The sequence below is a fragment of the Melospiza melodia genome, chromosome 5 (genome assembly GCF_035770615.1).
Source record: "Melospiza melodia melodia isolate bMelMel2 chromosome 5, bMelMel2.pri, whole genome shotgun sequence".
NCBI classification, from domain to species: Eukaryota; Metazoa; Chordata; class Aves; order Passeriformes; family Passerellidae; genus Melospiza; species Melospiza melodia.
The window spans coordinates 73,389,510-73,403,874 of NC_086198.1; the positions used below are offsets into that span (position 1 = coordinate 73,389,510).

The following is a 14,365-nucleotide window of genomic DNA, read 5'->3' on the forward strand; positions in this document are numbered from 1 at the left end:
CAAAAAAAAAATTTTTTTTTTCAAGAATCTTCACTTTCTAATATTTTAGTGTTGCTTATTTTAGTAGTTTTTAATCACAGTTTATTCACTGTTTTATGGTGCCACACAGTAAAATTTTCATGGGCCAGCAGTACTTAGGGTGTGATTGTTGAAGAAACCCTCAAGGACGGACAGAAACTGGGAGAAGCAGCAGCTCATCACACTCACGTGCCACAGGCAAAAAGTTTCTGTGGCCATTGTGCAGCCCAATGGATTCTGTCAGCAAGCAGCTCCCAGTTCAGCACAGCTGGGCTGGTATTGCTGGCACAGCTCCCTGTCAGCCCCCCAGCAGCTTTGCTGCTGCAGTGCACAGGTAATCCCAGCTTGCAGCCCTTCATGCTCCCCACTTGAGACCAGCCATTCCTCCTCTAAAACAACCTATGCAGCCCCTGCCAGCTTCAGCTCTGGAATGGCCTGTTGAACGTGAATTGCCTCTTGAATGTCTGTTCATCCTATTGCTACAAAATGAACTGACAGATATTCTTGTATTTCTCTTCAATTATTTACATTACCTTGCCAGTTTAGGGCAGCTCAGGGAAATAGCTTGTTCTAGTTTGAAATGTTACAGTGTTTGCCATTCCGTGGCATAGATATTTAATGGAAAAAAGTGCTGTTTGTATTTATGTGCCTATATAAATGTGTATATTTATTTCTGTTGTAAATTGCACATACACATTTTGAAACCTGCATGATACAAACTTGGTGAGTTATTTGTCCATTGTGGACTAGCTGAAAGGTGCAATTATGGAGGAAATTCATTTGAAAATCAATTAAAGTAGAATATTGAGTTGAATGACAGAGCAATATTTAGATAGCTCTAGCCAGCATGTATATTTATTTTTAGTTCTACTTGTAAATTTTACTTTAAAAAATGAGACATTTTCCTTGTCAAAATTCTCTGCATTTCATCCAAGAGAAAAGGGATAATATTTATCTCTTAAGAGATGTGAAAGCATGAGATGTGCTTCATATATATGAAGCATATGTGCATCATACTGCCTTGTTGCACATAATGCATTATTCCATATGTTTGGAAATTATGGCTCCATGGTGCTTCAAGGAGACAGCATGACAGTAAATGGGTCCTCAAATGTGGGTGGTCCACCAGGGCTCAAGATTTCTGGGCTCTGGATTCATGTTTATTTGAGTCTTTTTTGAAAAGCAGAAATCGATCAATAGTGATTTAACTTCATTGACTTTTGATCCTGTTGTAAACATAATTTCTGCAGAAATCAAATTACTTGTAATAACGTTCCTTCCAAAGAGACTGAAATTCTGACTTTAGTGAAGCTGGAAGTTTTTTATCCATTGATTCATAAGGTCAAGAGTTCACTTAAAAGTTGGGAGCTCTTCAGGGGTTTTTGTTTCCTTTAAAATTTGGATGTCATGCATATTCCCTTTGAAATTATGCACCACGGTACCAAATAAAGTACTGCTGATGGCATCAGAAGCACTTATATATCTGTCAGCCTGAAGAAGAGCATACATTGGGAAAATACAGCGTTTAAGGTTAAAGTTAATAAATGCAGAGCACTAGTTCTAAAGAAATGGGTGCACACATTCTTTATGCTCTGTAAACTCCTGCAGGGCTTGTCTCTACTGACTGTGTATTTGTGGGAGTCACGTGTGTGTGTCACAGAACAGCAAAATCTGCTTATCTGAGTTATCCTAACAGTTCAGTTACTCTGCAAGATAGACCTGAGTTTGAACATCCTTTATTAGTTTCTAGTGAAAAATATAACTGCCTTTTCTTAAATGAGGAAGCACAGGTTTTATTTCACTGTACTAAAATGAAGCCCAGCCCAGCCTTGACTCAAAGCAAAGTGTATAAACCATCCCTCTAGGATCTGAAGTCAAGGTATCTGTAAAGCGTCTAAAGTGAAAACCTCTCTTGCTATGACTAGAGAAAAGAATAAGAATATTTTAATTTATTCTTCCGAAGGAGCTGTTAGAGAATGGTAGGGTCCATTCTATTTTTTGCTCAAATGACTGGATTTTAAAAGATCTTGAACCAGCACAATGTTCCTGCAACATTTTCTTGCCTTGGTAGAGCAGGTTTGACCTCTGGCTGTAAGCCAGGGGGAACCATTGAGACAAAAGTATTAAGCTCAAAACAAGAGAGGAACTTTTGTGATCCTACACATTGAAGTCTGCAGGTCTGGAAAAATGAGACTGTAGTGGCTTGGAGAATGAGTAAGGGACTGTGAGAGCAGAAAATTGGATACTGACCTCCTCTAAAGAAGTAATGTATTATAAAGGTTATTTTATAGTATTTGTGAAGTCACCATATTTAATTTTAGGGGAGTTTAGTTTATAGTCATCTGCCTGAAATAGCATTTATTAGTGATTTTTGAATTCTGTTGTGACCTGAATACTTCTGTCCTTATTTTTGTATTTCACGTGCATTTTCAGTAATTCAAGTAATAAAAGATTAACTGCAACAGGAAGCTGGAAATGTTGAAAGGTCTTATTAGTTGTTTTTGATTAAGCATTTTGAATTTTTTGTAGCTAAGAACTTTTATTTGACATCTGTGAATATTTCTTTGAGAAAGTAAATGCACTGCAGTCTCTTCATGTCAATTAAATGAAAGTGCTTGTTCATTAATTGCATAAATTCTTTTTATTCTCTTGTTACTCTTTGATCTTCTATAGTGTTTTCATCTGAAATCGATGTAATCTTTCTTGCTGTGTAGCAGGAAAATAAACTGGAACATACTTCTTCCTCAGAATAGAAAGATGTTATGTTATGCTTCCAAAGCATAAAATAATATGATAGGTTTTTTTAATTTTCAAAGATTCAAATAAAATGCAAGTGAAATCTTGGTTGGCTGCATAATAAATGGTTAATTATGTGACCTACATGCTGTGTCTCAGGCACAAACCTGCTCAGTGGTCTGTGATAAAAGACCTTATTAAATATTGTAGTGATTTACATGTCTGCAGACAGATATAACCTTTAGAAAGGGAAAATGTAAAAGGAAACAAAGGGAAACTACTCAAAACCATCCTGTGGGCTTGGAAGTAGAGAAGAAATAAGTAGCACATATTTAAAGCATCAAGGCAAACATTCCCTTAATGCAGATGTGTTCATAGTGGCTGCCAACAGCTGTGTAATGTGAAAAGCAATCTGTCTGTGGTCTGGTAATGTGCATTAGTTGTTGTTCTCAAACTGATGCTCTAATTCACTTTCACCCTCTTGTGGGATCTTTTCTATCCACACCTTTATGATCCATCCAGCTTCCAACACTACTCTGCCATCAGTCATGTGCACTTGATCTCTTGCCCTCTTTTTAGTAGGGAATTGTATTTGCTTTGTCTTTCTCAGTTATTTAATTTTCTTTAGTGCTTCATGCTTAGCGCTGCATGAGGCAACAAGTAGAGTGTGCATTTGCTTATGGTTAGAACTTTGTCAGAGCTGTCTGTCCCTGCCAAAGCTCCTTCCAGGGTTCCTCTTGGGAAAGCTGCTGCAGAGCAGGACCTGCCCTGTGGTGAAGGGTTTGCAATGCCAAAGAGCAAACGGGACCTGTGGTTTGTCCATTTCTTCAGTCCTAAAGTTCCCCAGCTTTAGGCAGTATTTTGGATCAGAACTGCACTTGCAAGAAAGGTTTACAGCTCTATACAGAGTTCAGATGACAGCATTTATGAGTTTGGTTCTTAGGTTACAGATCATTAACCCTGAAACATTAATTGGATTTGCAACCATTTGAACACAGGTTCCCCAGAACTGTAAAACCAAGCAGCAATAGCTGTGTTTTTATTTTTGTTCACCTGTCTTTTCTTGGGCTAGTGTGTGATAAGGTGGGTTTTTTTAACATGTATGTAACTTCTTTGTACAATGTCCTGTGTAGCCAGTCAGGAAATGTGAAGTGTCCAGTCAAGATGAAAATACAAAATTATTGGCTTCCATGGTTTAAGTGACACTTTCATTCACTTCTTTCAGCCATGCAGTGTTTGTGGTAATATCTTTGATCTTCCCAATCCCACACAGCAATGTTTGCACAGTATACAATTCCTAAGTATCTTTCAGCCTGCTGTATTTATCAACTTCTTTTGTTTTTCTTTGCCAGCTCTTGAAAAGAGTCAAGCAGACAGCCTGACCAGGCACAGAAAACTTACTCTAAGAGAGAAAATAAATTAGACTACTGTAAGACAAAAGTTGACATTGGGATTACTGTGAAATTATGACAGGCCAATAATTATTAATTGCCACTAATTATCTCTAAGCCTTGAGAAGAGATGCATAACAAACTGGCATTTCCAGGAATGAGCTTATAGGCACTTAATGAAGAAAAGCTACACTCTGTTTTTAGCTGGGCTTGGTTTGCCTCTGGGTGTTAGTTCCAGAAGATAATAGAGTGCATTATCAAGGCTCTTTGGGGTCAGAGGAAGTTCTTTGTCTCTTGGCTTGTCAGTGTCATTGGTGGGAGGCAGGGGACCACGATGCTGTGTTAATGTGTTAGAGTTCCAAAAAATTCTGCTCTCATGCCTGACTCAGCCAGCCATGGTAAAAATTAGGTCCTATCTGACTGGAGACACTAGGTGGTTTGTTTCTGCTGGGCTTTGTGCTCTTTTGTTTTAAGGGAAGAGAACCTCTAAATAATGAAAGAGGAAAAAAGCAACCTATAATAAAACACGAAGTGGATCTCTGACAGTCCAGCTGCTGACAGACAGGCAGGCATGCTCAGACTTCCACCTCTCTCCCACTACACTTATGTATTTATAAATATATAAATACATTTGTGTATTTATAACTTCTGCTCCACTGATGCTGAGTGGACCCTGGTATGTGTCACATGTTACTGAGTCCTCCTCTTTTCTAGTTCTGAAAATCTGCATGAGGGTCAGCCATGACTGCTGAGCCACATCAGCACATGCATTCACTTAACCACAAAATACAAAGTTTTTTGCTTTTAGGTATATTTTAAACAAAAGAAAGTTACTTTTATATATATACTCAGGTACATGTGTAGAGTAGAATGTGAGTAGAATGTTGAGTCTTTTTAAGGTTTATTGAGAGGTTTTTGTTTGCAGTGAGTTTATGGGAAATTGGTTTGTTTTCTGAAGCTGCTCTGAAGCATTTTGTTTGGGTTATGGTAAGGGCTTCTTGTGAAATACACAAAAACTTGTCAGGTGCCAGAAGCCAAGGGCTTTCTCATGCCTACCTCACTTGGAAGGACCAAGAGGGAATAGAAGCAGGAAAGGAAGCCATGTCTTTCACATAGAGGGCAGTATGTGGGGTAGGCAAGAGTGTTGTGTTCTGCTCACTTTATTGTTTTGGCAGTGGGCTGCATCAGTACAGTGGATGCTGCCACCAGAGAATTTCAAACGTAGAATAAAGAAAGGCCAGGAAAAAAATAGCAAAACAGTTCACCATCTTTACTAATAAGAGATTTACCTGCTGTCAAGTTGAATTGATAGTCTTTCATCAATTTTGGTCTTCTTAAGATACACTGTTCAGTGCAAGGACTATATAGGTTGGATGGACTTCTGAGCAGTCTGGTCTGGTGAAAGGTGTCCCTGCCCACAACAGGGAATTGGATGTAGACAATCTTTAAGGTCCCTTCCAACCCAAAGCATTCTGTGATTCTGTATTTATCCTTGTGTTCAGAAAGCAGCGAACAAATTGCAGATGAGTTGAGATGTGAAGAGCAACAAGGAAACAGTGTGCTTATTGTGTGTATTTAGTTCTTCACCTCTCTTATGATTTGGAGAATGTTTCTCTCTGCCAGTATTCTACTATTCAATTTAATATTTAAATACTTGTAAAAAACCCCTTTCTTCTGGTACAGTAGAATCAGTATTTTTAAAGCTTGCAAAGATAAATATTTAATACCCCAGTGAGTATAGCAGCACTTTTAGCAAGATTCATGAACATCTAATGTGCCTGAAACAATTTTGCAATCTTTAGATTAGACCACCTTAATAATTGCTAAAAAATGGGGTGTTTTGGTATCTTGTGTAGCCCTGAAGTGAAGAGCACCCCTGAGTATTGACCCCTCGTTTGTCTCCTTTTTCACCTTCTCCTTCATGGCCCTTCAGAATTGAAAGTCAGCACTTTTGTGGGTTTCCAGCAGAGCTGGGTCAGGAAGCAGCAGTGTGGGAGAATTTGCATGTTGATTCCCTTGTTTCCAAAGCAAAAAAAAGAAAAAAAAATCCACAAAAAGCTGGAGGCATGAAAGGCTTTAATTTTTTACCTACTCTCACTAAAGAGTTTTATGCAATTGCAGAGTGTGTTTGCTGTCTGATACCCGAGATGAGATGCAGCCTTAATGACTCCTTGGAGTGGGTACCAGGGGTTCAGGAAGCAGGTTCTTTCCTGCTTGGTGGAGTGAGCCTGGAGTGCATTGTGCAAACTGAAAGAAGGCTGAAGGAGAAGTTTTAAAGGGAGGGACAAACTCATTACTCTTTTTATCCACTGGTGAATTTTATTCCTTCCTTAGTTTGCCAAAGTTGACACATTATGCATGTTTAAAATACCTTGGTGTTCTGGGGTAGGGTTTTTTTGAGGGCAGCTGTTCCCAAAGGACACACCAGTGATGGTGTGTGAGCTGGATCAGCTCTCTGACTTCTCAGCAGCTTTGAGAAGGTGGCAAGTGAAGACTCAGCTTTTGAGCTCTGAATCTGATTTATTTACTGCATCCTAAGGAGGATTGGTAGCTGCAGCCTGGGCCTCTGTTGCAGCTGCTGGGCAGGGTGGCAGGGTGCTGCTGGAGGCAGCAGGGCTCCCTGCAGTCCCAGCACTGCCTTCCTCCCTGCAGCTCCCAGGATCACACCCTGCTTTCCCAAGGACCCGCAGGATGCTGCTGACAGCAAGGAAAGCTGTGTGGCACAGGGCAGCAGCGCTCAGCCATGAGTGTTGTTCTGCTATTGCTGAGCCTTTAGGGACCTCCTGAAGCATTTGGTGTGCCTGCTCAGGAGGTTCAACAAGCAGCCTGTTGAGCCCATGGCTGTGGTTCAGAGTGAAACACCTGTAACCTTCTCTGGAAGAAGTCTTGGTCTCATAGACAAGTTCCTATTGGCTTAGTGTGGGGTCTGTATTCCTCCCACCATAATGCCTGAGGGCAAATGAGCAGGTTTTGGTGTTTTTCAGAATGAACACTTTTTATTCTTTACCTTGGTAGGTGTAGGGTGCCATTCAATTTCTTCAATTTTGATTTGTTTGCAAAAGTACCATTTGCACAAAATAATGTTGCCTTGGCTTGTTCAGCCAACTGAGTGCTCTAGTTGGCTAAACAGCTTTCTGCTAACAAATGTATAATTAGAGTGTTTTATTTTAAAGGTAATTTTGAATTTTTTCTAGAAAAAGCCTGCTTTCCTCTTATAATAGCTTATCTTCTACTTAGCTTTGAAATTGTTATTGCTTGCTACCTTAGGTAAACTAACTATAGAAGTGATTGCTGTAATCCAGAAAAAAAGTGTAATTTTCTGGTAAAAAGCCAGACAGTGGATATCTCATAGGAGACATAATCCAGTAGGGTTTTCTTTCTTTTCAATTAGATTCTAGCTAAAATTTCAATTCTATACTCTATCTATAGTTGTGTTTTTTCCTTTACTGTTTTTGTATTTGTGTGTATCCTAGTATTTCCTGCTCCCTTGTTTCCTCCTTTATCTTAACAAAATCATTTTATTGGAAGGCATTGCTGTTACCTCCACTGACACTATTCATAGCAAGTTATGCATTCTTCTTTCCTTTGAATGTTTTCACCTTGCCATTCACAAATTAGATTTTCATTTACTTATCTTTGAATGTAAGGCCATCTACAAGGCCTTCATTTTTTTTCCCATACGAGATGGAGACCTTTACCATTAACTGCCTAGTTGCTGTTGTATGACAGATGGTTTTTGATTTATTTCTAGTGCTTCGCTGTGCGATCTCTGGGCTGGGTAGAAATGGCAGAAGAAGATTTGGCTCCTGGAAAGAGCAGTGTTGCTGTGAACAATTGCATCAGACAACTCTCTTACTGTAAAAATGACATCAGAGACACTGTTGGCATTTGGGGAGAGGTAAGAACAGAGTGAACAACTTCTCCTCTTGGAACATCCCTCTCACATCATAAAACATCTCAAAGGAGCAATTCTGTAGACAGCTACTTCCATGTTCTGTCTTTGGGATTTCACTATCTCAGCCTGGCACTGCCAAATATATAAAAGGGTTCAGGGAAAGTGTTGACTTTTTTGTTCCAAACTGCTCAGGACAGCAGATGCCCCAAAGAGCTCACTTTCCTGTTACATCTGTGTTAGTACACACCTGTGCAGTGGCAGTGCTGGGGACACACAGGCCAAACTGTTGAAATTCAGTGTAACTCTTCTTGACCGGAGGTCTGAAAGTGATTCTTTGTAACAGCATTTTCAAAGGTTTCACAATGACAAAGGGCTTTAAGGAAACCCACACTGGCAGGGTTGTGGTTCTGAAATGTATGAGAAGATTGGAACTGATGGACAGATGGTTTATCTTACAATTATTATTTTATCAGTGTTTCAGAAGGAAATTAATTATATGTCATCAGTCTGTCTGTTGGCTCCTCTCCAATAACTCTTGAATTTCTGCACCAGTGTCATCCAGTTTTGAAGGATGCCAGATTCCCACACGCTGAGGAAAAAGGAGAGAGCCCAGCTTTCCTCTTTCCTGGTTTGCTGAAGGGTCAGTGTGCCTTCACTGTCTGTACCACAGTTGCTCTCTGCTTCTTTCTGAGTTGGCTCAGAAAGAGAGGATAACTGGGAACTCAGGGAAAAATGAAGGGACATTTCGGTTTTGTGATGTAGAAAATACTGTCAGGTATTCATCTGTGCCCAGGTGTGCTGGGGACAGATGAGGAAGGGGGAGATGTTGAGGGGTCAGTAAGTGTAACAAGAAGGGAAAAGGTGGGACAGACAGAGGACATAGGAGACAAAGCCACACTAAAACATCTTTGTTATTTGATTGTTCATGGAACATCTTCAACTTCTGCCAAATCTCATTTTCTGCCTCTCTCCTGACATATTTTCAGAAGGGTTACACTGATGTGGATTGGTCACACAGGAGCTGAATTCAAAATTGACAAAAGAGTGAATGTTGTAACTTTCTCTCCTAAGAGAAATGGCACTGCCAAACAAAAAAAAAGAAATTAAAAGAAAGACTTGTCTACATTTCAGTAAAAGTTTCAGGAAAAATAACATTCAGTCTCCCGAGTTCTTGTTGCAGTCTATGGCTCCAGTTCACCATCCTAGCTATGACCCCAGCAATGCTGAGATGCTGGGGGAAAGTGCCCTTAAAAATTGAAATTATGTGTAAAGGAGCACATATATAGTGTTCTATCCATTTAAAATAATTTCAGCAGAATTTTTGTATGTACAAAGTATATATTGCACATATAAATAAGCAAAATGATATTGTTCTCCTTTCTTTCTTACACCTGGGAACAGTTTTTTTAGATAATATAGCTAGACAAACAATTAGAGATGTGTCAGTCATGGGCTTTGGACTTACTGCTGACCTCAGGGTAGGAAAAAATCCAGTATCTTTACATGTGTGTAATCTCATCCATATTTCAGATAGCAGCACTTTGATCACCTTGAAATATAGTGTTTACTTTGAACCCTCATGATTTATTTTAAGAGTTAATGTTCACGTTTTTTCTATATCTCTCTGTCAATCCCCTTATTCTTTTTTGGAAATCCTTGCAGGTTTTCAAGCTAAGCTGGTAAAAAGTTTTGGTCCTCTTGAATGGATGTTTAAATTAAGAGTTCTATTCATTAAAAAAAAAAATCAGCCTGACAAAACAATAGAGACACTGTGCTTGAATAGGTGGCTCCTGAAGTAAATTGTCTTCCTGATTTTAAAAGAGTTCATTACATCCAACCACATTTTCCTGCCTGCAATGTAAGGCTTCAAGAGTGATTAGAAGAGGCATGTGTTAGAAAGGAACCTGAAAAAATTATACTCCATCATTGATGCATCAGACGGAGCAATTACAGCAGGAGTCTATTATGGAGCTAAATGACTGCATGTAAGAATTTTAAGATTGCCTAAGCTAGAATATAATGAAAGTGAAATTGGGGTTAGGACTAACCCCAAGATTTCATGATCTAAAAAACTGCAAAACAAACCCTCCCACACCCCGGGTAAAACCCTGACCCTGCAGAAGCTTTGTTAGTGGCTTTACTGTGGGATTTCATGCCCTTTGCTTCAAAAGAAATTGCCTATAAATTTTGAACTTCTACTGTTCTGTAAAATCCAAACAGAAAAACACTGTTCTTTTGTTTGTATTGCACTTTTGCCATGAATTACATTTCTGTACATTGCAATTTCACTTACATGAAAAAGATATCTTCCATTGACCTATATACTGCAGCCTGTAACACTTCCAGAAAAACTGCTGGGATTGAGCCTCTCTTTTCTTTATTCACTTTCCCTCCATGGCTCTTCTTCAAACCATCAGATCTCTGCAGCTCTTCAGCAGTCTGAGACATTAAAGCCTATGTTCAAGCTCCTAGCCTGTCTAATAATTTCTTTTTGACCTATGCAGTGCTTTTGTCTCTAAAATAGCTTTTGTATAATAAGGCAACAAAATTTAGCAAAATATATTGCTTCTGGCTGCAGACAAGTGATCCCCTGAGCATTGCAAGGATCATTTCCTGTGACTTATGTTGCTTCTCTGCCCATTCTCCAATTTTTTTCCAGCTAATTTGGATCCTGTTTTGTTACTCTAATCCCAGTGTATTTTGCATGAATAACATATTTTTCCTTTTTGTAATAATTTCCTCTGGAACAAGTATATAAGTATAAAATTGGTCCAAAAAGCAATCTGTGTGACACTTGGTAGCATTCTTCACATAATTTGTTTACTGCTTCTGACCTCCAAGCAAATTTCTCCCTTTTTATCTTCATGGTGTTTCTTTTTCTATCTGCCACTAGCATCTCAGTGCTGCTGGTTTACCCCAGTTTTTTGCATGGCTATCACAGCTCCTTCTTCTCTAGGAGCAGCCTATATATCCAGCCTTGCATCTCAGCCACAGACGTGCTTTTTCCATCAGGCAAAAAATGCTTGTTCAGGCTTTGCTCATACTGGGTGTCACCTGTGTCTCCCACATCCCTCTTGGTACTTGCAGTGCCAGCTCTGTGTCACAGCTTCCCTTGGAATCCCTGCTGGGAAATGGGCAGTGCCTGCCCCTTGCTGCCTTGCCTACGAACAATGGCAGAAAGCCCTCACAGAGTGACATGATTGTATTTCTTACACAAACACAAAAGTAGGCATCATAAAGACTTGAGCCTCTGTAACCAAGAGGGAAAAGGGTTTCTGTGTCACTGAGATGAAGAAAAAGGTCAGTTTTGAATCATTAGTCAGAAGGGATTCAGACTCTTTCTGTTCTTTCTGTTCATGTATATATTCTGGCACCAAAGAGAGGAAACAAATTACTCTGTATGTAGCTGATAACTTCCACCTTCTGATCAGGAGCTTGTCTTACTGCTCAGCAATAGGTTCAGGAGCATTTCTGTAAGATCTCATGGTCTGAAGAGTATGTGTACAGCCTTCAAGAAGAAGGAAATTACATGTGCTAGAGGAGGCAGCAGACCTATTACAAATGCTGTCAAGAGAAGGAAGATAAGCATTCGTGAATTAGCATCAAAAGGAGAATTTTCTCTAAATTTGTTTCCTGCAAGAGAAAAAAAGCATTATCCTTGTTCTTACATGCCAGAAGAACTGGGGAGAAGTCCTGGCTCCAAGATTCTGCATTCACTAGCAGAATTCACATTCAGGTTTTAATACTGGGTTTTCCCCTTTAATCTTTCTTCAAAGAGTAAATCCTTTGACATGTACAAATTGCTGTCTGTTCCCATAATCCATTGGTTAAATTTTATGGAAACAAAACACTTTGAAGGAAGGAACTCTGCCTCAAAAGTACAGGTCTTGATATAAGCTTTTACTATGAGTACAGGCCATGATTTCTCATATATTTGGAAGAATTTACTGAAAAACAGATGAACACGTAGCTTATTGAATAACTCAGTAGTTTGGGTCTGAATGAGTTGTATTTAAAAGACATCAAAGCTTTTTGTGATTGGGGTTGTTTAAAAATATAGTAGCAAGATAACATCTTAGATCTTTTTCACACCAGAAACATGTGAAGCTTTTTTCATTTGCTCTTGGAACAGCCCAAACCTTTGAGTAAAGATGAAGCTAGTCTGAACAGCACAGACATAACACCTCGACCCCAGCCAGTCTGAGAGGGTGATGCACTGTGTACTTTGTCTGGATCTGCAGGGCAAAGACATGTACCTCATCCTGGAGAATGACATGCTGAACCTGATTGACCCCATGGACCGCACGGTGCTGCACGCGCAGCCCATCGTGAGCATCCGAGTCTGGGGCGTGGGCCGTGACAACGGCCGGTGAGTGTTGGCTCTGCTTGTCTGCCTTGCTGCTATTTCCTTCTGCTAATGCATACTGCACATTACTCTGTCCCAGGGCCCGAGAGAAGGTGGGTAAATTCTTCTTTTTGTTGCTGGTGTTACTTTTTAAACACTGTGCATTTTGTAGTGTATCACTTGTATGCTGTCTTGTTAAGCCTGCATTGAACAAGCCTTTCAGATTAACTCAGGTGCATAGAACTGCACATGTAGCATTGATTTGTTTCAGATCTTTGGTATAAAAGCATGTTTTCAAATATGTCTGGTAGGATGTTTCTCCTGACTGTGTGAAAGCATGTCTTCCTGCTGGTCCAAGTAAATGTACTATCAATGCTCTGACTGTGTGTGTTTATACTTTCTTGAGGTATTTAATATGATGGAGAAAAAAACTGGATTGAGGGAAAAGTAATGGGTTTAGTCATTACTGTTACTTCTAGTTCTTGGTGTAAGAAAATCCCCAAGGGTGTTGCGGAAAGCTGAGATTTGTCCCTGAAATGTGCTGCCTGTGAGCTAAAGTTGTTCCTTGTGGTAGGAAGCAACCAGGAGCATGTGCTAAAGGCCTTCCTGCCCTAGAAGCAGTCTTTCCTTAGGTTTCCTTCTTGGCTGGTCTCTTGGTAGCATTCTTGTTTGCCATGTAATACTGCGGAGGAAACTGGGTTGTGAAGGTGACTTGTTTGGAGCAGGACAGTGAGCTGCCTCCCAGTCTGATTGGGCATTTTGATGTAGTGAAAACATTGCCATTCATATGGAGAAAGTCCAGGATCTTAGCACAGTACCCATCCTGACACAAGGATGGTAAGGATTGAGTAACACCAGCAATCTTCTGTTTTTTGTGTCCATATTTGATAATGATCAGGTAAGTCCTGCATGACCAATACTGGCTGTGATGGAATAACCACATTACTGCACAAGGGAAGGGTTGCTGATGTCATTTATCTAAAACGCCTTTGACACAGTCTCCCACTATATTCTTCTTTCTAAATTGGAGAGAGATGTGTTTGATGAGTGGACTGTTGGATGGATATGAAAGTGGTTGGATAGTTGCATTCAGAGGTTACTGGTCAATGGCTCAGAGTCCCAGTGGACATCAGTGATAAGTGGTGCCCTTCAGGGATCTGCACTGGGGCCAGTGTTACTTAATATCTTCATTAATGGCATAGATGAAGGGATCAAATACACCTCTGCAAATTTGCTGATGCCACCAAGCTGAGTGGTGCAGTTGACACTTCTAAAGGATGAGGTGCCATCCAAAGGGACCTGGACAGGCTCAAGAACTGGACCTTCAGGAATTTCACATGGTTTAACAAAACCAAGTACAGATTCCTGCACCTGAGCTGGGACAACCCCCAGTATAAGCACAGGCTGGGGGATGCACAGACCCAGAGCAGCCCTGCCAGGGAGGATTTGGTGATGCTGCTGGATGAGAGGCTGGACATGACCCAGCCATGGGCACTCACAGCCCAGAGAGCCAAAGGTGTCCTGGGCTGCATCCAGAGCCCCGTGGGCAGCAGGGCAGGGAGGGGATTCTGCCCCTCTGCTCTGCTCTGCTCTGGTGAGACCCCACCTGCAGGGCTGCAGCCAGCTCTGGGGGCACAGCACAGGAAGGACATGGACCTGTTAGAGGAGGGCCACCAAGCTGATTAGAGGGATGGAGCACCTCTCCTATGAGGAAAGGCTGAGAGACCTGGGATTGTTCAGCCTGGAAAAGAGAAGGCTTCAAGGTGACCTGAGGCATAGCTTGGCGTTCCTGTAGTTAAATTTTGTAACGACGGCTTTTCAGGTCATAAATCTCAGAGAGAGGCTGAGTAGGAATTTATGATAGAATTTGTTTTATTTTTCAGGTTGTGTTTTGTTCTAGGGGGGTTGGCAGTTGGATCTAACCCCTCCCCTTACTATGGGGTGTCTCACCCCATCCTTCCTGTACGCTCCTTTCAGTAC

At 40.6% G+C, this 14,365-nt stretch overlaps 1 protein-coding gene across 9 annotated transcripts in view; it reads left to right on the forward strand.

The window, feature by feature from the left end:
* APBB2 (amyloid beta precursor protein binding family B member 2) overlaps positions 1 to 14,365 on the forward strand; it is a 163,693-nt gene that overhangs the window by 111,224 nt on the left and 38,104 nt on the right. For all 9 annotated transcript variants that reach the window (XM_063157372.1, XM_063157379.1, XM_063157373.1 and 6 more), the window contains 2 exons: positions 7,897 to 8,043; positions 12,282 to 12,409. In XM_063157372.1, coding sequence (XP_063013442.1) covers positions 7,897 to 8,043; positions 12,282 to 12,409 — 275 coding nt within the window. The remainder of the gene's footprint in view (positions 1 to 7,896; positions 8,044 to 12,281; positions 12,410 to 14,365) is intronic.